Below are 25049 nucleotides of genomic sequence, written 5' to 3' on the forward strand. Positions count from 1 at the left end.
CCCCCGCCCCCCGCCACTGGTCTTTCAACACACAGAAGAGGGAGAGACAGCAGGACAGCAATGCTCAGACTGTATTTGTCCCGGATATAATTTACTGTTACATTCAGGTAGTGATAAGTTACACACGGAGGGACCCATGCACCAGGGATGCAGACCCCATCTGGGCAGACAGACTCACTTAAATACAGAAGGACAAGTCACGTAGACACAATGTACAAATAATTCCTACAGAACAAAATCAACACCAGGGCTTGCAAAGCAAAAACTAATTACACCATTAAGGACTTGCTTTAAAGATCACAAGTGATGCAGACATGAGGAATGTATACACTGGCGGCCACAAATGGCCATTACAATGCATTTGTCTGTGCAGTTTTGGCAGAAGCAGGATGGGGGGGTGGCAGCGAGACCCCCCAGGAGGCTGTAGGTTAGGCTGGGCCATACATTCCTGAAGCCAAACCAGAGCCACTTCTGAGGTGAAGGCCAAACTTGGGACAACCCCGGCCCAGAGAGGGAGGGCCAGGCCAGCTGTGCCCCATAAGCAAATAGAAGATCCAGCCTAGGGGACCCTTTCCTTGGGGAAGTCAGACTCCGGGGGTCTGATGTGTGAAACATGCCATCCTCAGACGCGGGACAAACGCAGATTGTCTCACTCTGGCTAGGCCATCTGTTAGCTCATCACCCCAAGCATGGCCTGGCCAGCAGCACCGTCCACAGAGCCATGGGGGCTGGGAGGCACGGGAGTGTCTACGCATTAACATGGGAGAACTGACTGTTGGCAAGTGGCATGTAAGGTGCTAAAGTGGGAGTGGAGGGGGTCAAAGCCAGCCCCTCCGCGTGTGCCAGGAGTTACACATGCTTCCATAAACCTCTGGGCCACCCAGCCTCAGGGCATCAGAGGAGTTTCTGCTTCTGGTCCGTTCTGGGTGCTGAATGCCCCACCTTTGGGGCTGGAGGGGACACCCAGGGCCCAGCCCACACTCCGGCTGCCACGTGGGCAGCACCAAACTCACCCGGCCTCAGGGCATCAGAGAAGCAAAGGCAGCCAGACCGGGCGCAGCCCGCGCTGCTCCTGCAGCTGTGCTCATGGCCTATGGTGGTAAGGCTGAGACACTGCCCAAGGCAGACGAGGTCACCACCGACCGGCACCCCACAACACGGACTGCCCACACCACCTGGCCAGGGTGGGCAGTGAGGCCAGGAGGAGTTGGCAGCATTCTCTATCTGCTGGGCAGGGACACACCCAGGGTCCCTACAGAGCCACGGTCCAGGGGGATGGCCTGAGGGGCACAAAATAAGGTCAGACTCACCCAGACAACCTGTACCAGCGCTACCCAGCTCAAGGGGCTGGGAGGTGGAGGGTAGGAAGGGAGGACAGCCTGGCCCCCCCCCCCTTCCCCTGGAACGTCCAGCAACAGGGCAGAGGGCTGGCCAGCCCACCTGTCACATGGCCTGGCAAGCAAACCCTGAAGATCTTTGATGGTGATGACACCTGGCAAGGAAGGAAATGCCTCCCAGCCAACCAGCAGTTTCTGTGTGACGGTGGATGGGAAAGAGGGCTGGAAATGTCCTGGGTCCCAGGAAGATGCTCTGCTCAGGGCTGTGGCCAAGTCCATCACCAGGCCAGCCACTGTGGACTCAAAGCACAGCTGTACCCTGAGGAGCTGATGACAAGGATGGCGGGTCCAGAGACTCTCAGCCTGCCCTGCTGCCTCAGCCAGCTCTACTTGGGATCCCCCTCGGGGGCAGGCGTGGCTTCCAGCCGGGTGTCCCTAGAGGTCCCGGCCTTCCTGGGCTTCTGTTTGGCTTTCCGCAGCATGTGGACCTGTAGGTGAGGGTCGGAAGGCCAGGCTGACATGACAGATCACAGACCAGGTGTGCCTCCAAGCCCCCAGCCCTGGGACCCAGGTGCTAAAGGGGAAGGGCCTGGCAAAGCAGCCCTGACCTGCACCCCAGCACTGGGCACTTCTCAGCCACATCCCTCCCCTGAGGCCCAAGGGGACTCATCTCCACTGAGAGGCAGATGCCCCCACTGGCCTCTTGGGGGCCTCCTGGGGTCAGGGAGGACCCAGACCATGCCAAAACATGCCAGAACCACCTGGGCACGACAGCCACCACCGGCCACTCTGTACAGTCCACCTGCCCAGCCCCAGCCCCAGCCCGACCTGACGTACCTTCGGGCCAGCAGCTGAGATGATCATGTTCCCGGGGGCCTGGACCCAGGGCTCCCCGTCCACCTGCACAGGGGTGGCCTTAAGGAGTGTGACACGGAAGTAGGAGCCCTGGGCGATGCGGATTCCGGAGCGCAGCCCACCCTGGACCTGGCCCTGGGGCAGGAGGGGTGAGCCGGGCTCAGCAGGGCCATGGGCACCACCCGGGCCCACCCGGCTGGCCGGCTCACCATGTGGACAACGCCTGTGACGCCCACGACCTCCAGGAGCCCGTCATCCATGCGTGGCTTCTCGAACCTCGAGTCGCTGTCTGAGCCCCACAGGTCAGCCCCTGAGCCCCAGCTGCCAGGGTAGGGGAAGGACACAGAGATGAGGCACAAGCCCGCCAGGGACTGGCGGGCAGAGCCCCTGGGAACCCTCTGCCCAAACCTGGGGATGTTGATGAAGATGAGCCCCTCGATGCTGGGCAGCTGCACTTCCTGCTGCTCCACCTGCAGCCGGATCTCCCTGTGCAGGCCTCGAGAGTGGCTGATCTTCTGCAGCCCAACCCGCACGTATACACCCTTGTTGTGGAACCTGCAGGGGGGAGGCACCCACCATCACGCACCTTGAAGCAGCCCCCACTTCTGGCCCCTCTCTGCCACTGCCTGCTGGAGAACCCCTAGGAAGTACGCCATCACCAGGTGGCAGGCCCACCTTGCCCAGAGCTGCCCAGGCTCCCAACCCTGCTGCTCTGGTACCTGCTCGTGAACTTGCCAGGCTCCTCCTCTCGTGCCTGGTGGAAGTCCAGGCTCAGCTCTGCGTCAATGCCAATGCCGCAGTAGTTGCTCATTTGCACGATCTAGGGACAGGGGTTTATCTCCCAGGACCTGCAGCCCCGCCAGGCACTTCTGAGCTCCCCAAGGTGGGTCCAGCTTCCTCTCCCCACACCCAACTCTTCCAGGGGCCCCAAGCTCCAGCTTCTGGGACCACTCCATCAATGACCACCAGCACTCCAGGAGAAGGCAGCATGCTGTGGGGTCCTGGCCAGGCTCTGGAGCCAGCCGGCCCTGGGCATGGTCCCCCCGCAGCATACGGCCCCCAGCACGTGGTGCACTCTGTGCCTCAGCTGCTGCGTTTACAAAGAGGATGGTGCTGGTGCCTGCAGAGCGTGGCTAGGAGGAGGATAAGCTCTTTGACACACACGGCAGTCACATGCAAGAGCCTAACTGGCGCCACAGGCCACCCTGGTACCTTGGGGGGCTCTGCGTCTGCCACACCGTTCTCTGCACTAGCAGCCTCGTGAGCGTCCAGCAAGATGGTCCAGCGGTCCATGAGCACAGCGTCGGCCTCATCTACAGACACCAGCACCGAGAACGGGTCCTCTCCACTGTAGCCGGCCCCCCAGCGGAGGACCCGGCCAAGGTCATTTCCTAGGACACAGGCGAGACACAGTGCAACTCTCCACATCCAGCCCTCATCCATGAGAACAGAGACACCGCCCCAGGCCTCGGGTGAAACTCAGGGCAGGAAGGGATAAACCCTTAGGCCCAATCCTCAGCTCAATGACTGAGCCCACCTGTGCCCAGGGGCAGGATGGCCACAGAAGGCTCCGGGCAAGCCAGACGGTGCCGTGTTTCCTCCAGGGCAGCAAGCACCCAGCCCACGGTGCCGTCCCCACCACACACCAGCACGCGGAAGCAGGGCACCTGGGAGAACAGGTGGAACCTAGCAGGAGAGAGACAGAAAGTGTCCCTCACCAGCATCACCACAGGGCACAGTGCGGGTACCAGGCTGCCCAGGTCCCCCAGGGCCTCAGCCTGTCCCCGCCCCAGACAGCCGCTTCCTTTTAAAATGCCCATCTCCAGCCATGTGGAAGACTCGAAGGTTCCAACAAGGAATCCAATCTGAGTTGCTGCTGGCAGGTGGATGGGGTGTGGGGAGCACAGCAGCCCCCCAACTCCTCCTACCCAGGCCGCTGCGGTGAGCACTGCCCTGGACCCACAGTCCCCCACACTCACCCAGGAAGAGGACCCCCGTTGGTCAGCTCGAAGACCTGGTGAGGGTTCAGCAGCTTCCGGAAACTGCACAGCAGGTCTCGGCCCTTGAGGCCCCCACTTTTGGGGTTCACAAACACGAGGAGGGGGCAGCTGTCTGGGGGCAGGTTCCAGTGCTGACAGAGGGGGGCTGGGTTAGAATGGGGACCCAAGGTTGGGTGCCCCCCCCCGGGGGTGCCAGCCAGTGTCTGGCCCCTGACTCTGAGCCCACCCAGCCTGGGGCCAGCCCCTCCTAGGGAAGGCATGGCTGCACCCTCACACGTGAGACCTTGCTGCCGGCCGACGGGGCAGCACTGAAGCCAGCTGGCTGCTGCTCCTAGCACAGCACGGGAAAGGCCAGGCCCTTCCCACTGTGCTCGGTGTGAACAGACCACGCCCGCCACCTGGCCCTCACAGCCACAAGTCTGGGCTGAAAGCCCACGTGGGGCCATGCCCGCCAGCCAGCTAGACCAAGGTCCACTTCTCGAGGGGCCCCTGGCACACAGCTTTAGGGGACAGCGGCTCCTAGGCCTCTGCCTACATGGCAGCCAGGAAAAGCTGCTTGATCCACAGGGTGGCCACATGTCTCCCCACGGCCACAAGACGGAGCCCATCTCCCCACATGCCACCCCGGGAAACAGCGCTCAGGGATCTAGACACAGTGGGCCCAAGCCTGGGCTCCCCACAGCGGGGGAGGGCTGGGTGACAGGACAGACAGGCCGGGTGCATACACAGGGTGGGCGGTGGCACACGGCTAGGCCATGGCTTGGGGCAAGGACACACTCAGGGCCGCATGACCCACTGGGCAGGCAGAGCTGCCTGCGGTCACCACTTACCCACTCACCCCAGGGCAGGCAGCTGACAGGAGAGAGAAAGCGCATGTCGGGCCCACACCCAGCTCTGCCCACGGAGCGTGTGGGGCCGGGGCCGGGGCTGGGGCTGAGGCTAACAGCCACCCTGTCCTGACCTGGGCAGGGCCAGGTGCAAGGGGCAGAAGGGACCCACAGGCATCACCTACCACAATCATAGGCTGCCAAATTCATTCTGCTCTAATTCTGCTTGGCTTGGGCTGGGGTCAGGGGTCAGGGATCTGGGTCAGGGATGAGTACAGCAAAGCAGCCACAGGCCCCTGATGGTGGCCTCATGGGACCCTTTGGGGGTGGAGGGCTGAAGACCATAGAGGCTGCTGTGAGAGCACAGCGTGCAGTGTGGGGTCCGGGGTCCAGCCCCCGAGGGCTCTGACCCATGTTGTACCCCTTCACCTTGTGCTGCTGCCAGACACCCCCCTTCCTGGTACTGCTGGGTCTTAAGCATAGTGCCCAAAGTCAGGGTGCTCTACCTGCTGCCAGGGTTAGGGTGAGGGTTAGGGGCTCCAGGCAGGAAGCAGGGACCACAAGGCCTCCCAGGGGGGCAATGCTGTACCTAAGAGGATGGGGCTGGTGGGACATTGACACATGGCCCTTAGTGAGGCAGCTCCTCTGGGGCACAGCGTGTTCTGTGGGGCTGGGAGCTGTGTCCTGGGGTCCTCCCCACTAGGTAGAAGCCTCGGAGTCCAGAGAGACAGCTGGCCCTGGCCCCACAGTGGCCTGAGGGGCAGATCTTACCCACCAGGCTGCCTCAGGCCTCTTGGTGTACAATGGGCAACAGTGTCCTTCCTGAATTGTCATGAGGCATCAACAAGGCAGCACCAACGGGCCCCCAGTGAACCCGAGAGAGAGATGCCAGACTAAGAGAGTGCAGCTGGCTGGGGAACTGTGCACTTGCAGACCTGGATTTTCTCCGGCCACCCGGCTTGAGTGTTTCACAAGCCGGCCCAGGAACTGCTCACTCACCAGCACATCCGGGAGCACCAGCGCGGTCAGCAGCTGGCCCTGCACAGCCGTGTCCCTGACCAGCATGTACAGCCGCTCGGCCTCTGCGAAGCAGGTGATGCCCAGCACCACTGCACCTGAGGCAGGGGGGCCGAGACTCAGGGAAGGGCCTGTCCCATGCACCACAACCAAGATGTTTCCCCAGCACACAGCTCCCTGAGGCAAAGGTCAGGCGCTAAAGAAGGCCAGGGCTTTTCCACCTAACTCCAGGAATGACCTTTGGCCACACGTGACCACGCCCATTAAGTGCCAACTCACCTTGGGAGGAGTAGACGTGACTCACGGACACCACAGCGGCTGCAAAGGCAGGCTGCAGTCAGGGTGGCAGATGGTGAAGGGCGCACATCGCGGAGGCCTGGCCCCACATCCTCCTCCCCCAGGGCCTCTGACTTGCTCCCTCTGGGGGCCACATTACCCCTGCTCTGGACCCCCGAACTCTTCCCTCTGGGCCCTGACCTCTCCCAACCCTGGAACAGCCCCTGGTTCAAGGATGACTTCACACCCCCAAGGGCAGCTCCGCCAGAAAGTGCCATGCCCCACTCGAGCAACAGGGTTCCCTATGCCCTGAAGGCAGGGCCCAGCCACCGCCCAGAGGGAGAGACAGAGGCCAGGCACCATGGGAAATGGCCGCAGAGGGTAGAACGCCCAGAAGCCCTCCGGAGGAGGGTGTGCGGGATGGGCCTGGAGGTGAGGATGGAGCCCGCCTGGATAGGACAGCGCTTGGGCCCAGCAGCAGGCCTCAGCACTGTAGTCCCACTGCCTGCCATCAGGACCCCGCCCCCAGCCAGCAGCCCTCGGCCAGCCATGGCGGTCACACCTTTGGTGGCCAAGGCTTCGTGCAGCAGGTTACTGTACTCCTGGGGGGACAAGCCGGGAGGCAAGCCGCCAATGAACAGGGAGACTCGAGGGGCCGCAGCCCTGCTCTCTGCCACGTAGAACCGCGTCTGGCTCACCTGCCGCAAGGAGGTCTGCAGGGAGAGGGGGGGATGCTGGGCTGGGGCAGAGGATGGCTCCACTAGCACCAGGCCCTCCGCCGCCCCATCCACAAAAGGGGTCGCTGGGAAGATTCCCCAGGGCTGAAGCAAGATAAAAAGAGGAAAGCGAGGCCAGGAGGCTTCCTTCCTGTGGGCGGGCCCCTGTCCATTCCCCTCAGGGAGTTTAGGGAGGTCTGCAGCTCAACAGCTCACCCTGCTGGGAACAGGTGACTTTTTGGCCAGGAGGGTCAACTGTCCAGCCCAGGCAGACTCTGTCCCTGGGGAAGGTACTGCTCTGGGGAGCAGAGGTCATAGCTGCAGACCAATAACTCCCTGGGGCCATGTCCACACCCACTGACCTGCCGGATGTCCCAAAGCCGGTTGAGCAGGAGCTCTTCATCCGCCAGCACTGTCCGTTGGACTGCAGGGGCCAGGGGCACAGTCTGTCAGCACCAGGCTCCTCGCCCAGCTCTGCAGACAGCTGCCCCCACCCCCAGGGGATGTGGGGACACAGGGTGGAACTGTCAGAAGGGCAGGGTCTGGCCTCAATGGCCTGGGCACCACACTGGAGCAGCCCCTAAGGCAGCATGTCCAGGTCCTTGGTCCGGAACATGCATAGAGAATACAGACACTGACCACAGGCCACTCACTCACCCTGCCTGCTGCCCATGAGCACCTCCACCAGCTGGAAGCTCTCTGGACTCTCAGCCTGTGGGGGCAGAAGGCAGGCCATGAGGCCCGGGGTGGCTGACAGAGGCAGCCACACCTGGGCCAGGACAGCAGCCTGGCCCACTAGGCAGTGACCCCGTCTGCCTAACACAGGCAGGCCCAGAATACACACCTGGCGACCAAGCAGCGGCAGGACCTGCAGCACCACCGTCCGGGCTGTGCTCTGAGGGGTCACGTGCACGGACACGTAGGCCACACCCACCCTGTGGGCGCCAGGAGCTCAGGCACCAGCCTCCTCCCACCCCCTCCCAACTCCCACCCAGCAGGCCCAGTGCCCCGGCCGGGTCTCACTTGAGCCAGCCGGGGTAGATCTTCAGGACCTCCTGGGCACGGGGCAGAGCCCGGATGACCCAGGCCTCGGGCGAGGCCTCGCACGACCCCGGGCCTCTGCTGCCCTCCTCCTCCTCCGAGATTCCGGCACTCCCGGCCTTGGCACGGGCCCAGGCGTCACCCGCCTGCAAGGGCAGCGCGTGCAGCTCCAGGTTGCCAGGGTCCTCCGGGATGTAGTAGGCCCGCAGCGCCGCCTCCTGCAGAGGGTGGGTGGGTGTGGGACGCGGCCTTGGACACCACACACCCCTGCCCCTGCCTAGGGCTCCCCTTACCAGCACCTCCTCGCTCCGGGCCTGGCGGGGGACAGTGATGACACGGAACTGGTTTCTTCTGACAGAGTCGTCGCCATCAAAGATCTTCAGGGTTTGCTTGCCTGGGCCAGGGGAAGCGGATGTGAACCCGGGGGCTGGGGGATGGGGCGGGGGCTAATGAGCGCACTTACTGGACTCTGCAGGTGCCAGCGTCTCTCTGCCTGGGCCGGTGGCAGCACCTCCGTCCACACTGTCATCCCCCTCCCCTGCGGGACACACAGACCCCTCACTCAGTGCCCACCCCCAGTCCAGGGGGCACCCGAGGCCCGCCCCTCACCCCCCAAGCACCTCACCTGGCTCCAGGGCCACGGTCTCTGCAATGCGGAAGCAGTGCATCTTGCTGAAGTTTCGCGACAGCAGGCGCACGCACGCCGGGGGCAAGACCAGGGAGCGCAGGCGCCCGAACGTGCAGTCTGGGGCGAGCGCCGTGGAGCAGACCGAGTGGGCCTGGAGGGACATGGGATTGAGCCTGGGGTCTTGGGGCTGGGGTCCAGGACGCAGCCCATGCAGAGCGCCCACGCAGGGACAGGGCTGACAGCTCCTCGCCCAGCTCCAGAGTGCACAGGGGTAGGGGACCCCAATGCCAGAGCGGGACAGGGAGCCCGCCTTGAAAACAGAGTGGGATGCAGATGCAGACAGGCTGAAGGAAAGAAAGACCCCACACAGACCCTACCCTCAGGGATGGCCCCTACTTGGAGGCCAAACCTCTCCTGCCCCACCTCCCAGCCCCTATTGAGTGCTCCTCCCCCACCTGAACTCCTCACCACTCCCATCCCCCCAGCTCTGCCCCCATGGCTCCACCTCTCCGCACAGTCACCCCACCTGGACCCCGCACCACTCGCAGCGCACGCCAGCCAGCACATCGGAGGAGCCACATGTCTTCCTGCAGACCTCGCAGCGTGCACCGGAGGGTAGGTTTCCCTCCCGCCAGTGGTGGTGGTATGTGTCCTGGGGAAGGGGACAGTCAGCAGCTGGGCCTGGTTGGAACCCCCAGGCCTGCACTCAGGGTCCCTGGCACCTGCACACTCACGTGATCCTGGTGCCCGTCCTGGTGGCACTGGCGGCAGTCACTGCAGGCGAAGGGCACACAGTCGGGGTGAAGGTACAGCTCACACACTGGGGAGGGGGGGAGGGGCTGGGTTAGGGGCCTCTTGCAGCGCCGTGGCCCCTCTATGCCCCTTGGCCTCTCTGCTCCGCTGGGTCCCTTCCTCTGCATTCCACGCCCCAGCACCCTGGCCAGGAGCATGTGGCCACAGCCCCCAGGCCAGCCCTCCACCTGACAAGCCACTGGGCAGCAGCGACCAGGACCCTGGGTGAGGTGGGGAAGCCAGGTGGGCTTCAGGGGGTGGGGTACCTTCACAGCGAAGTGCAGGCGCCTCCAGGCCCTTGCGGCAGATGGCACAGAACTTGCGCTTGTAGAGTCCCCGGGGGCCGAAGCAGTGGGCTACAGGGACCTGGCAGGAGCAGAGGGCAGCCTCACCCCATGTGGATCCTGCTGGGGGCTGCCCCAGCATGCCCAGCTAGACACTCCCTGAGGGCTGACAATAGCCTGCCCATGCTGTCACCCCCGCCCTCTGCACCTGGACCATTCTGCAGCTCAGGCCTCTGCTGGGACTGCCCAGCCCTGGTCCAGCTGTGCCTCCCAGGAGGCCCCAGCAGTGACCACAGCCCCAGGCCTGGGGGCGGCTGGGCCAATCAAAAACAGAGAGGGCTCTGTGACTTCCACCCTGTCCTGCCTAACACAGATGGAGGCCCACTTGCCACCCACACTTCCCTCCTTGGGCCAGGCAAAGGTCTGTCAACTGCCAAGCGTCTGTCTCCTTGGGTCCAAGGGCTCCCAAAGCACCCGAGCCCCACCCTGGCAGAGAATTGGACTGCATCGAGTGTGAATGTGTGTGTGGGGGTGTGGATTCTACTTCTCCATGAGAAGGGGCAGAAGAGGGATCATGTCTTCACTCCTGACCCTTGTCCGTACCCTAGTATCCCAAAACTTAGGTTAAAATATGCACAAAAGAACAAACAAAAAAATACCAGAATGGTAACTGGGGATATGCCAGAATGATGGGTGACATTTATTTTCTTTGTTAAATATCTGTATTTCTTTTTTTTTTTTTTTTTTTTGAGACAGAGTCTCGCTCTGTTGCCCTGGCTAGAGTGAGTGCTGTGGCGTCAGCCTAGCTCACCGCAACCTCAAACTCCTGGGCTTAAGTGATCCTACTGCCTCAGCCTCCCGAGTAGCTGGGACTACAGGCATGTGCCACCATGCCCAGCTAATTTTTTCTATATATATTTTAGTTGGCCCCACAATTTCTTTCTATCTTTTTTTTTTTTTTTTAGTAGAGACAGGGTCTCGCTCTTGCTCAGGCTGGTCTCGAACTCCTGACCTCGAACGATCCACCCGCCTCGGCCTCCCAGAGTGCTAGGATTACAGGCGTGAGCCACCGCGCCCGGCCTAAATATCTATATTTCTAAATTGTCCATCATGCATATATTTGAAATACGTACTCATATTTCTTAATTTAGTAGAGTATAAAAAAAACATTAAAATCAACTTCAGAAAACTGCAGCCTTTGGATGTCCACATGAGGAGGGACCGCCCAGGCTGACATGGCATCCGAAGGGTGCTGGTTGCCACCAGGAGCCAGTGTCCTCGGGCTCTTATGCACTCAGCCTGGTAATCAAGTTGTTCCCAAACCTGGCATCAAACGTCAGAGGGAGTGGCCGGGACCAAACCCTGGGCAGCAGAAGGGGCGTCTACTGGCTTGGGCTCACCTCGCGACCTGCACTCTACCACTGCACCAGGTGGGTGAGTCCCACTGCCCAGCACCTCACCTGCAGCCTGAACACATCACACTGAGGAATTTGGGGAGGGCCCGGTCTGCAGAGAGCAAGGCTGACGGTGAGGGAGGAATGAGCGTGGCCCACGCGTAACAGCCTCCGACACCATCAGCCCTCCCTCCCTAAATGTCGCTGCCTTCAGCACCATCACCCAGGGAAGGGAAGTGCCCTGCACCCTTCAGGGACCCGGGCCAGTCACCTTCCTGCCCTGCCCAGAGCCCTGCAGAGGGAGGTTGGTGGCCAAAACCTCACTAAGCTCCAAAAAAGCTGCCTTTAGTTTGTAACTTGCTATTTTGAGATATGTGTAGGTTCACATGCAGTTGTGAGAAATGGCACAGAGAGATCTTTTATACCCTGTGCCCAGCTTCCCCCAATGGTAGCATCTTGCAAAACTAGTCAGTGTCACCGCCAGGATGCTGACATGCAGTGAAGATACATAAACCTCCATCCCCTCCCCTCCCACTGCCCTCATAGTCACACCCACTTAACTCCTGAAAACCTCTAATCTGCGCTCACTCTAGTTCTGTTATTTCAAGAAGATTCTATGGGCAGGATCATGCAGTATGTGACCTTTGGGATCAGCTTTCCTCAGCACAGTTCCCTGGAGGCCCATCCAGGGACCTCAGTGAGTGAACAGCTCATTTCTTTAAATCCTGAGCAGTTTTCTAACCTTTGCTTTTTAACCACGGGTGCAACTAAAGTCTGACAGCATGAAGAACAGCCAGGGTCTCAGCGCCTCCACCCCACGAGAGCTGCCACACACACCCCAGCCTCCTGGCAGGAGTGGCACCCCCCACCCCACACTCACCCGGACCAGGCTGGGTGCAACACTCGTGCATGGGGTCTTCACATGCTTCAGGCACTTCTCATGGGACATGAAGTTGCAGACTGTGGGGATGAGAGTGAGTGAGTTGGCCCTGTCCCACCCAGGAAGTTAAAGGCCCCATAGCTGGGCCTGGGCCAGCAGGACCACCAAAGGCAATTCCCACCAATCCCACCAGGCAGCCCCTGGGTACTATGATCCTTCGAGTTCCCTCCCTCATCTGAGAAAGGCCAAGACTGAGAATCCAGGGGATGGGTGGCCCTGACCATCCTGGAGGACAATAAGCGCATCCTCTCTCCTAACAGTAGCCCTGCCCCTCGCACGCAGGCCAAGCTCTGCTTCATCTCTGCAGTTGGGCTTCTTCGAGGGGCAGTCCCGCAGCTCACCAGCCTCACCAGACAGGCAGGGGGCTTGGCAAGCTCCTGCATCTCTGCCCAATCTCTGAAGCCCCAGACTGGCTTCACCAGAGACACTCTTCTGTCACTTCACCCAAACTGCTGTGCGCCATGCCTGAGACCCAAAGCCACCAGCAGGCAAAGCAAGCCGGTCCGGTGAGGGCTCCAGAAGGCAGAAGCCGCTGGAGAGGTGGACAGCCCAGGCCTCCCGAGGCAGGGAGCATTAAGCATCTGCTGTGTGCAAGGGCCCAGGGCAGCACCTCAGGCAGCAGAGAGCTCAGGAGGGCCAAGGGGACAGGAAGCAGCACACCCAACCGGTCCTGGGAGAGGCAGTGTGCCCCATCCTCACACAACTGCTCGCCAGGGAGATGGTCAGATAGGAGTCAGGGAGAGGTCTGGGCCCCACTGGGTGGGGGCAACAGGAGGGTGGAGGCTGCAGAGGCTGGGAAGTGGGCAGGACACACAGGCCGAGACAGCCTTGGGTGAAGACTGCCCATGGAGCTGAGAGGCAGCCTGGTGACAGGGCAGGCAGCTCTCCTAGAAGGCCCTCAGTTAGGATGCACCTCACCCTCCCACCAAAGCCCCCAAAACCCCAGTCCCTAGAAGGAGGTACACAGAAGTTCTTCATGGGCTGCTCTAGAGAAAACTTCTGGAAGTAGGCTGGTTCGAGGAGAGAAGTCGGGAGACAGGAGGAGAGCACCCTGATAACTGTGGGAGGCAGCTGCAGCAGACACTGCCCAGCCTCCTCCTCAGCCCACAGCCTTGCCAGGGCCCTCTGTCTGCTCCATGCCCCTCCCAAGCACCATGCCGGCCTCCTTCCGTGAGCTGCTTTGCCCCAGGACCACGCTTAGGGCTCCTGAGCTTCACCTACAGGGTCACACCTGTGAGAGGGACCCTGAGTCTAGCCTCACACTTTGAGTTCTCCCTTTATCAGCTCTCAGCTGCAGAGATCCTGGATCTAGCCTCAGACCTGGAACTCTGCCTTTTATACCTTTCACCTGCGTGTCAAATCCAATGGTCTAGCCTCAGACCTGGGGCCCACTCAGCTTGCACATACACCTCCTCCATCTCAGGGGAACCCCCTGGCACTTCCAAGGGACAGACAGGGCAGTGCAATATTTGTGATCTGACAGAGAAATCAGACCACCCCCATGCCAGCTGGACAGGCCACCTTGTGCAGCCCTGGGGGTCAGAACAACCATGCCATTTCCACTGCAGAAGGCATCCCCTTTTGTGTGAGAGGCCCAGTCTCCTCGGCAGGCCCTGGCTGTCCCCAGAGGAAAGGCCTGTCCCCCTGAGTAGGGCAGAGGCTCCTTAGTCCCCTCCCACCTCCACATCCCAGGCAAGGACACAGCAAGTGTCAGACATCCATGCACTCCATGCAAACACTCTGATCCTGTCCCAGCCTCCCTCTACAGAGGCTGGGCTGTGGTCTCCAGGACCCACTTGCTTACAGGACAGAGGAGGACCACAAAAGAGCCAACCCTACTAGAAGCACCAGGGAGCCAGAGGTGGGGAGGACCACCCTCGCCCCAGCCTGGCGAGCTTAGCAGCTGGGTGGAGCCATGCTGGGGGCAACACACCTGGGAGAGCAGGACCAGGGCCCAGGCCAGCCCTGCTTGGCCACAACTGCTGCCCTAGCTGCTAGGAGAGGAAGCTAGCCATGGGGATCCCAGAGGAGTACCGACTTGCCTCGAGGACATCTGGCTTCACCCCCAACCACGGCAACTGTCCCAGCACACCCCTGGATTCCAGGCACAGCACTGCACTGGGGCACACTGGCCCCGCTCCTGAAAGCGCTGGCCATCACCTCAGCAGGGAGGTTCTGGGCCCAGCTGGCGCCCCGGGCCCTGTCCTGGGGAGGCTGCTGCTGGAAGGAGCAGAGCTCAAGGTGAGGGGCGCACTCCGGGGTGGGAGAACCCGGGCCAGAAGGTTAAGGTTAGAGTTAGGCGCCGGGACCCCGACGCAGGCGAGAGGCGTGCGTTCTGGGAAAGGCCGGCCCCGCCTCGGAAGGGCTCCCGGCAGGGTGCTCACCGTCGCACAGGAAGCCGGCCAGCCCCCAGATGAAGTCGGAGCAGAGGTGGCAGAAGGTGGGTTTGGTGAGCGTCACCTTCCGGAAGCTGTGGCCCGGCGCGGCGGCTGGACCCGGGGATCTGGCGCCGACCGGCTCCAGCCCTGGCCCCGGGCGCGAGCGGCTTCCGCCGCCCAGCACCGGGCTGCAGGCCGGGCTGCTGGGCCTCGGGGCGCCGCCGCCCAGCCAGGGGTGAGCCCCGGGCTCGGCCGCCGCAGCCATCCCCGGCCGGAGCCGCCCGAGCCCCGGCGGGCGCGCTGGAGGCGGGGGCGCGCTGGGGGCTACGGCACCGCGGCTGCTCTGCCCGCGCGGCCGGGCTGCCGACTGCGCCCGTGCACTGCGCAGTCGCGGGCCTCGGGGCGGGGCCAGGAGGCGGGGCTGGGGCGGCGTCTACCAGGTGGGGTCTACGGCGCGAGGCCGGAGTGGGGCCCGCAGAGTCTCGCTCTGCACTCTGCGGACGCATTGGGCGGACCCGGCGTGGTTCGCGTGGGCCCGGCCTGACCGCCTGCGCCAGCCCGCGGGCCGCAGCCGGCCCAGATTTCCCCGACGCAGCTTCCGGACACCGCACCCGAGGCATTTGCACCTGCGGCGCCCAGGCCCGCGGCTGCGCAGAGGGACGCCACCCACGCGGGTCGCAGATCTCGCGCGCGGCTCACGGTGGCGCAAGGAGACCCGGAGGAAGGCGGCCCTGCGCCTGCAGGAGCCTCCAGGAGGCAGGGTTCGCGGGGACCCCGCGCGGTGCGTGGGCGGTCGGTCTGCGGGGTCTCCGCGCGGAACTTGCGCTGCGGGCACAGGTACCCCAGGAGCGATCATCGTCTCCACGACAGGCGGGCCGCGGAGCCGCGCTGTCCCCGGGGCGTAACGCGACTGTGCCCGCCTGCCAGCAGGGAGGTCCGGGGCTGTCCTTCACGACCCTCACTGAGCCTCCTCGACCACCCTTCCCCGCCTCAGCCTCAGCTCCCAGCTGTCCTGGATCCCGCCATGGGGGGCCCTCGGGACGCCGCGGGGCTTCGTGGAGGGGCGGCCCCAGCACGCACAGCTTTGTCTTGTCCAGGTGGTACCAGTGACCGTTGGGGACGTGTCCACGAGGGTCACCCTGCCCCCACCGCTGGCAGCACTCCGAGTCCCTGCTCCTGAGGGCCTAACCGTGGATTGTAGTCCACATGGCCTCGCTGGGCATGGTTGGCCAAGGGGCTTCCTGGGGCACCCACGTGGTCCCTGCCGTTTTTCAGGGGCCTCTGGAGCCAGGCCCCTCACGCTGGGAGGCAGAGCAGGAACCTGCAGGGCCTCAGGAGAAGGGTGTGCTCCAGGGGTGCACAGCAGCGTGGGGCCGGAGGAAGAGGAAAACCGGGACAGGACACAGCCAGGGGAGGGTAATGTCCCAGGGGAGGGTTGATGACCACAAGGATTCCAGGAAATGTCTGGGGGTGTGCTAGAGCCTCCTGAGGCCAGGGAGGGGAGAGGGACACTTGCCCTCTGATCCCAGGAGTGGAGGGCGGGCCTTGTGTCCAGGAGAGAGGATCGTACCAGGGATCCAGCCCAAAGATAGAGGAGAGCCTGGGTACTCAAAGCCTGGTGGAGTGGTCATTTGTCGAGAAACTGTTGGTGGAGCATCTGTTGGAGGTGGGGCTCTGGGCAGCCCATGGGATGCAGGAGGTGCGGCCACATGCATCCAGCGACCTCGCTGCCCTCCAGGAGCTGTGTTCTGGGCAGCAACAGCAAACAGGAATAAACAAGCCTGAAATGCCTAGTGTCTCGATGCCAGCTGTGGATGGAGAGAGACAGGGCTGAGCAACCAGGAGCAGCTGGCTTGTGGCCACCGGAAAGCGTCCAGGCAGAGGTATCACCAGTGCCAGGGCCCTGGGGCAGGCTGTTTTAAGGACCGAGGGAGTCCTAGCCCAGTGCTCAAAGGAGTCAGTGCGTGCTGCCCCTCCCGCTGGAGCATTCAGCTGGGTCTACCACCCCTTAGTCCCTGCACCTTCCAGTCAGACAGCTGGGAGGACCTGGGCCCCACCCCTTCTCTCTCACCCTAACCCTAACCCTAACCCTGCCCACTTCAGCCAGGCCATGCCCCTGCACCCGCCCTGGGCCAGATCGAAGGTCTCCAGGACAGCCCCGCCCCAGGCCCCACCTGCCTCTTGGCCCTGGGAGGGCTGTGACCCAGCCCTGCTGCCCAGGAGACAGAGGCTTAGGAAGCCCACTCCCCATGGTACAGACTGCGGCTGACTTCTGAGAAAAAATAGTATTTAAGGACACTCTTCCCCATTCAGGAGAAAGTGGAGAGCTTCAAGAAAGAAACCCACATCTGACCATGTCTGCCTAAACTTGACTGTGCCTTCTGATCCAGCATGTTAATTAAAATAGCAGGCGAACAATACTTCCATCAACCCCCCCACAGACTTTCAAAACAATTCGCACCTTCTCGCTGAAAGGGCTGCTGGGACTGCCTGCTTGGGTGGAGAGCCTCTTCTATGTCACCTACTCCCTTCCCACACTGTATCGGTCAGCTTGGGCACCACACGGAAACTGCAGACTGGGTGGCTTAAACAAGGAGTGCCTTTCTCACAGTTTGGGAGGATGGGAAATCAGGGATCAGGGTGCTGGTACGGTCAGGTTCTGGTGAGGGGCGTCTTCCCTCCCTGCTCCCCAAGGAATCCACTATGCTTAAGTCTAACCACATTGTTATGGGTCAAATTGTGTCCCCCAAAATTCATATGTTGCCATCCTAACCCCAGCACTTTGGAATATGACTCTATTTGGAGATGAGGTCTTTACAGAGCTGATCAAGTTAAAATAAGGTCTTTAGGGTGGGCCTTAATCCAGTATAATGGTGTCCTTATAAAAGGGGGAAATTTGGAGACACACATGTGCACAGGGAGAACGCCACGCGAAGATGAGGCAGAGGTTGCGGCAGTGCTTCTGCAAGCCCAGGAAGGCCAAGGATGCCGGCACCCACCGGGAGCTGGAGAGAGGCTGGGACAGGTGTTCCCTCGAAGGCTCAGGAGGAACCACCCCTACCCACATCCTGATCTCAGACTTCCAGCCTCCAGAACTTTGAGATGATAAATTTCGGTTGTTTAAACCACCTGGTCTGTGGTGCTTTGCTATGGCAACCCTAGGAAACTCATACACACATCAACTGTTCTAGCCTGTTCTGAACTCCAAAGGAGACGGCTGAGTCTGTGTTATTTGGTGATTGGCTTCTCTCACTTGACATTTTGTTTTGAGCTCCAAGGACCAATCTTTTCTATTGCTGCTGCAAATTAAATTGCACATCAATTGCTGCTCTTCTATTGCAGGTATATACTACAGTTGATTGATTGATTTTTCAGAGACTTGCTCTGTCTCCCAGGCTGGGGTGCAGTGGTGTGATCATAGTTTACTGCAGCCTCAAACTCCTGGGCTCAAACAATCCTCCTGCTTCAGCCTCCTGAGTAGCTGGGACTACAGGTGCCACCATGCCCAGCTAATTTTTTTTTTCTATTTTTAGTAGAGATGGGATCTCACTTTTGCTCACGCTGATCACAAACTCCTGAGCTCAAGCAATCCTCCCACCTTGGCCTTCCAGAGTGCTAGGATTACGGGAGTGAGCCACCAAACCCAGCTTATTTATTTTATCGTTAATAGGCTTGGGGCTTACTGCCAGATCTTGGCTACTATGAATAATGTTTCCTGAACATTCTTGTCCCTGTGTTTGGACATCACATACACATATATACACATCTGCTGGGGTAAACCACTGGGTCACAGGACATGCTATGTTCACCTTTAGAAGATAATCCCAAACATTTTTCCAAAAATCCACACAAAAATAAAAATTCATATTTCCATCAGCAATGTAGGAAACTTCCCTCTGCTGTACATTTTTGCCAACCCTGGACACTAGGAGTTCCACAATTTCAGCCTTTCTTATAGGGGCGCAGTGGTATCCCAGTGTGGTTTTGACTCAGTGTCAGATGGCAAGGCAGGCTTACACCTTGTCACAGATTTGTCTGCCATTTGCAGCTCTTCTTATGAGGCTCTGTTAAATGTGTTTCTATTTAATTTCTTTTTCTTATTGATTTGTAGGAATTCTTTATATATTCTGGAGGTGATTCATCAATTACAGTTGATTCTCATTGTTCAAGATAGTTCTATTCCATCAAGGACGACAGTAACTGTACACAATGAACGCTGAATTAGGGAACACTGAACCATTGCAGGAAATACTGAGTTAGGTTCCTGCCAGCCTCTGGTCACATTTTTGGCACTCAGTCAATACATTACCTTGTTTTTTGTGTGTTTCTGTTTAAGGACACCTTTATTCAATATATATTTATTACACATATATATTAATTTTTGGTATTGCACCCTAACAATGTTATAGCTTTGGAGATAATTTTTCTGAGAATTGACTAAAAACCAGGAACTTTCAACCACTTGTCAATTTTTGGGATAGTATCAAAGAATACTATTTATTAACTGAGAAGGCTATTAAATTTTCCTCCATTTCTAACCGTCTACCTGCGTGAAGCCAGATTTTACAACCTATTGCAACAGGTTGAGAAAGAAGCAGGTATGGGAATTCTGCTGCCTTTTGTTAAGCCAAACATTAAAGCGATTTGAACAATGGTCATTCTTCTCATTAAATTTTGTTTGTGAAAATAGTTATGTGTTTTATGTTAACATTGAATGGATTTTTATTGTCATTTGAAATAATAAATATTTTTAAATGTTCTCCAAGTTCTCCAAAAAACCCCCACATGTATATGTAAATACTGTTGATTCATCAACATCAAGCTCCCGGCCAACAGCACTACCGCTCACACCTGGAAGAGGCTCACCTACGCACGTTTTCTCTGTGAGGCTCATCACAGCTGCTTGCGCTTGGGGACAGTGGGCACTTCAGCACTGGGCCTGGGGCCATTTTAAAGATCGAAATCACCAACAGAAGAACGAAGATGTGGAAAAAGCGGCACTGAGTAGACCATGAAAAGGACGACTGTTTGCAGGCTGAGTGGAAAGGACAAGGTAGAGTGTGGCCTCGCTCCAGCCCAGCAGGGGCACGTCAGTGATTCAGTCTTCCTTGCTCTGAGCACGTTCAGGAATGACCCTGGAGGCACAGTGAGTGTTGATTTTGAGGTTACAAACAAATTTAGCAAATGGGTTAATTTGCAAATGCAGGATGTGGGCCCCACCTCCCTCCACCGCAGGGTGGCTGAACCCTTCAGAGGTAGCTTCTGATGTTCTTAATTGTCACTGTGTCTGAATGACCAAGCCTTTCCCTTCTGCTCTGGGCGGGAGTCCTACTTAATCACCTGCCACCACTAATGTCATGCAGATGCTCCTCTAGCAGGGGAGCCTTGTCTCCCTTTTACACTAACATCTCTGAGCCAGCCAGGGCTGATGGCGGTGGGGTCCTGGCTTGTGTGGTCCACTCCTCCCAAGGCTCTGGGGCACCTCTGCCACACGGCAGGTAGCCAGGTTTGGGGTAGCCTCAAGCCAATGGGGCTCTCTTCAAGAAAAATGCAAAATAATTATTATAAAATTAGATACATATTTACTCCAAACAAGAGAAGAAATCACAACAAATACTTTAAAAAACTGCCTAATAGCACAAAGATCACAAAATCTAGAAAGCACCACAATTATTATTTATAGTGGCCTGCTACATCATACTTTTTCTTCTACATCTTCTATCAGTTATTATAGCAGTTTTGCAATATAATTTTCCAAAGAGAAAAGAGAAAGATAATTTAGTCTCTCTAGCATGGCTGATTATAAAAAACAAGCATGACCTATTTTACAAAGGTTTACACTTGATGACTCATTGCTAGTTATATCATATACATTGTTAAGACTGATGTCCGATTTGGGGAAAACTTTGTCAATTTTGTGTCCTCTATAAGCTGGAGCTTTTGGGGTCTTACATTTTTCTTCCAGGGTGACTAATCTAAAACGCCTTCTGTGGTGAGTTTTACATCATGTTTTTGCGACACAGGGGATGAGGACTCTGTGTTATCTTGTTGATGTCAGCGTTTCCTATTAAAGCAGCCAGATCTTTAATCCTTTTCCAAAAGTTCCTGTGACTCACTCATCTTCGTGAGTTGCCAGGAGTGTTCCTGGAAGCTGTTTTCCGCCCCAGGATGTGTGGCCTGCACTTGGCTAGTAAAGGAAGTGGCTGGGAAGGACATGAATAGACTCTGCATCCCACAACTTAACTTCCCCTTGGCCAGGCCCCAGAGGTGCCCACTGCCTCTCCAGTGCCTATCCAGCGAGACGGGAACTGCCGTGGTTACAGTGTCTCAGCTTGGCGAATTTTACACGACCATGTGACCACAGGACCATGGCTCCCTCTGGGGCCTTGGAGGGGAACCATCGCTTCCCACCAGTCCATCCCCTGCTGTGTCTCCATGGTCCTTTGTCCATCTGTGCCAGGGCCATGCTGTCTTCACGCCTTTATATTCTTGGTCTAAGATGGCACAAGACCTCTGTGTATGTTGAAGGTGTTGGAAGGACACGTTCCCTCCAGAGGCAAAGCACCTGGCCCTTTCCAGCCTCCTGTATTCCTGGGCACCTGGCCCCTCCCATCCAAACCATCATGGGAGCACCTTGGTTCTAAAATTTGTCCTGGGACTTGTTTTAATCAGGCATGGTAAGGTGACAGACATGGAGACAAATGCCTTTATTTTTATTTGTATTTATTTATTTATTTTTGAGACAGAGTCTCGATCAGTTGCCCGGGCTAGAGTGCCACGGCATCAGCTAGCTCACAGCAACCTCAAATTCCTGGGCTTAAGCGATCCTCCTGCCTCAGCCTCCCGAGTAGCTGGGACTACAGGCATGTGCCACCATGCCTGGCTAATTTTTTTTATATATATTTATAGCTGTCCAGATAATTTCTTTCTATTTTTCATAGAGATGGGATCTCGATCTTGCTCAGGCTGGTCTCGAACTCCTGACCTTGAGCTATCCTCCTGCCTCAGCCTCCCAGAGTGCTAGGATTACAGGCCTGAGCCACCGCACCTGGCCAACAACTGCCTTTAGAAGGTTTATCATTTACATTTCCCAAGAGCAGGGGCATGCCACACCACACCCCTACGCCCTGCAGGGCTGCAGGTGAAGCCCCAGTTTGGGTCAGGGCAGGAGCAGGAGGGAGGGAACATGGCCCAAAGCCTTTATTGGGGTGAGAGAGGGTAGAAGCTCCTGAGTGTAGGATTGGAAAGTTTGAATAATTTCCCTTGGCCCTGGGCCTTAGGGGCAGTTCCTAGTTGTCTGTACTTCACCCTGGGGTGACAGAGGGTGTGTGAGAGTCAGATAAAGGAGATAGTTGTGGGCCCTGAGTTGGTTGGTTTGTATCTGAAAGGGGGGTCATTTTGCTATCTGTAAGAATTTGCTAGCTCTGGGAGGGGCAGTCTCTCCAGGATAAAGGCCCCAATGCCAGCACATCAAAAATACAGAAGAGGCCGGGCACGGTGGCTCACGCCTCTCATCCCAGCACTTTGGGAGGCCGAGGTGGGAGCATCCATTAAGCCCAAGAGTTTGAGACCAGCCTGAGCAACATAGTGAGACCCTGTCTCTATGAAAAATAGAAAAAGTAGCCAGGTGTGGAGGCGCCTGTAGTCTCAGCTACTCAAGAGGCTGAGGCAGGAGGATCACTGGAGCCCAGGAGTTCAAGGCTGCAGTGAGCTATGATGACACCACTGCACTCCAGGCTGGACAACAGAGCAAGACCCTGTCTCTGAAAAAAAAGTGATTTTCCAGCTTTCTCTTTATATAAAAAAAAAAAAACCAAAAAAGTGAAAGAAAAAAGAAAACAGAAAATAAGAAAATATAGTCAATACAATCAAGACAGACAGGAAAAAAACATTACCCACTTAGAGATGTAAGCCAGATTTTAAGAGAAAAAATCCAAGATTTTGTTTAAGAGGAAAAATAGAAAAGGAGTGTCTATGTTGGGGATGGGGACATCCAAGGGAGGCTGCTTCCCCTCCCTCCCCCTTCCTCTCATCAGTCAGAGAAAGAAACTAAAAACCATGGCTTGGGATGGCTAAAATAACAGCTCAAGTTTGCCTGGGGTTTTAGCTGGCGAAGATAAAGGGTGGGGATGAGGGAATGCTACAGGCTGACGCTGTGGCCCCTCCGCTGGAGCCCACGTACCTGGTGTCCAATGGTATCGAACTTACTGACTCCACCCAGTCGCAGCTGGCAGACCCGCCGCTCCCATAGGTGTGGCAGCACCTTCTGTTCTGTGCTGCTCTCAGCAGCCTCCCAGCTGCAGTTTGCCTCCAACTCCGAAGGGACACAACACACCTCTCCCAGGCCACCCCAGGACCTCCACAGCTTTGTCACAATCTTTGCAGACAAGATCTTAGCAACATCTACCTTCTCCAGGAGCACAAGTGCCACATCACCTTGAGGACATCCTCCTCCAAGGTCATTCATTTAACATACTCATCACAGACATAACGCCCAGTATCTTTTAGTTCTTTTGAGTTCTGGTGGCAACATAGTCTTCATTTACACATTTTACTTCCAAAATAAAATCAACAGGCACTCTTATCAGTGCACTCAGAGACTCCTTTACCGTAGGGGCTTTGCCAGCCTCTTCTCACCCCTGCGGAGTCTCTCAGCCACTCACAGTGGCCATAAGGTGCCCAGGGCTCCTCACGCAAGAAACTCCTTTTGGCCTCATGCTACCCCATTAAAACAACAAATGACTGGCGACCTACAGGGCTGTCCTGGAAACAGAGGTTCTCGGAGACCCTGAGCCTGTGGCCCCCACGCCCCCCTGCCCACTGTGTTCCGGGTCATGGAAACAGCACCCTGAAAGCTCAGCACGGCCACCGAGGCAGGGTGGAGCCACACACCTGCCGAGGGAGGGGCTACACGACGGGAGCCGTGCACTGCCAGCCATCCTACGTGACAGAGTTCAGGAGGACACTGCTGCCTTCCTTCCTTAGCCAAGACGTCACTTGTGAAGGATGGGACCCAAGACATGGCATACTTGGCAGAACTTCAGGCAGCACTGGGTGCCCTGGCCAGCACATGTTCTCTTCTGCACATTCGTTATAAACTACTGGGCAGTTACCTAAAAGTTGTCACCTAGGTAGAGAACTATGGGAATCTCTTGCCTCACAGATACCCAAAATCAAAATCGAAATCACACCGTCTCTATATACATGCCAGGCCTTGCTGGGACGTTCCATGAACCCTTCTTTTATGACTGTCACGTCCGTATCTGCGTGTCTCACCAAACCTAATTAAAACAAATCCTGGGGACAAATTTTAGAACAATCTTCAAATTTGTCTCTCTTCTGAGGTCATCAAACCTGTTCTGCGTCAATTTCCCTCTGCCACACCTCATACGGACACTGGGATTACGTCAGGGTCCACCTGGATCATCTCCCCATCCCAAGAGCCTTAACGTAGTCACACCTGCAAAGTCCCTTCACCATATAAGGTGACAGTCGTCTCTGGGAGCCTTTATTCAGTCTCTCACACTCCATTTATTTCCCTCTCAACATTGATGCTGTTCTGTCAGAGATTTTAATTCTTTTGATATATTTTAAACCCATAAAACATTATTAATTTGATTCTTTCTTCAGTTGGGTCTAATGTGCTATTAAACCACTGTTTTAATGAGCTTAATTAAGATGTGATTTACATACAATAAAATGGACTGATTGTAAAGTATAATTAAATAAATTTTCACTAAGTTTTCAATATTTTTTTCAATGTTTTTATTTTGAAAAGTTTCAAACTCATAGAAAAGTTACAATAATGGTACATATTTTCCACCTAGATCTCCCAATCCTATTTTTTTAGCCACTAGACCACCAGGGAGTGCCAATTGTTAACATTTTGCTATATTTGTTTTTATTTGTCTCTCTATATGTAATCATGTTATAGTTTTTTGTTTTAATTTTCAGAACCATTTTAGGTACAGCCATAACGACCCTTTACCTCTGAATACTTCAGCGTGGGTCTCAAAAGAACAAGGACATCTCCATTCACAACCGCAATGCAATTAAGTCATTTAATAATTTTCTTTCTTTCCCCTTTTTTTTTTTTCTTAGAAACGGATGTTTATTTTCTGTTAATCTTTTTCTTTTTTTGAGAGTCTCACTCTGTCGCCTGGGCTGGAGAGCCATGGCGTCAGCCTAGCTCAAAGCAACATCCAACTCCTGGGCTCAAGCGATCCTGCTGCCTCAGCCTTCCGAGTGGCTGGGATTACAGGTGCAACCATGCTGGCTAATTTTTTCTATTTTTGTAGATACGGGGTCTCGCTCTTGCTCAGGCTGGTCTCGAACTCCTGAGCTCAAGCAATCCTCCTGCCTTGGCCTTCCAGAGTGCTAGGATTACAAGTGTGAGCCACTGCGCCCGGCCTATTTTCTGTCAATCTTAAGAGCTGTGGAAGAACAGCTTAAGACCACTCAGTGTTTGTTCCGGCCCATTCAGTGGCCTGGGCGCTCCAGTCTTCAGGCAGGAACCTGCTGAACAGGCCCGGGAGGCACCTGCAGGCCTTCAGAGCAGTCAGCA

At 57.1% G+C, this 25049-nt stretch overlaps 1 protein-coding gene across 5 annotated transcripts; it reads right to left on the reverse strand.

Annotated features, from left to right (window-relative positions):
• Positions 1–70: 70 nt before the first annotated feature.
• DGKQ (diacylglycerol kinase theta) lies at positions 71–14769 on the reverse strand. Of its 5 annotated transcripts, none has more exons than XM_045528300.1 (23): positions 14492–14769; positions 12048–12127; positions 9756–9855; positions 9432–9517; positions 9224–9349; positions 8695–8848; positions 8533–8607; positions 8363–8463; positions 8052–8287; positions 7873–7963; positions 7686–7740; positions 7391–7452; positions 6875–7025; positions 6316–6354; positions 6019–6134; positions 4172–4323; positions 3730–3878; positions 3405–3583; positions 2912–3012; positions 2601–2747; positions 2402–2513; positions 2175–2237; positions 71–1825 (listed from the first exon to the last, which is right to left on the reverse strand). In XM_045528300.1, exons 1-23 carry the CDS (start codon positions 14748–14750, stop codon positions 1724–1726), a joined length of 2736 nt encoding a protein of 911 aa, XP_045384256.1. In that variant the 5' UTR covers positions 14751–14769; the 3' UTR covers positions 71–1723. The 5 variants fall into 5 exon arrangements, with proteins under 5 accessions (XP_045384256.1, XP_045384253.1, XP_045384254.1 ...); XM_045528297.1 differs by having other exon boundaries at positions 2175–2327; XM_045528301.1 differs by having other exon boundaries at positions 1735–1825; positions 2601–2821.
• Positions 14770–25049: the final 10280 nt, after the last annotated feature.

This window comes from Lemur catta, chromosome 17 (assembly GCF_020740605.2).
Source record: "Lemur catta isolate mLemCat1 chromosome 17, mLemCat1.pri, whole genome shotgun sequence".
In the NCBI taxonomy this organism is placed as follows: domain Eukaryota; kingdom Metazoa; phylum Chordata; class Mammalia; order Primates; family Lemuridae; genus Lemur; species Lemur catta.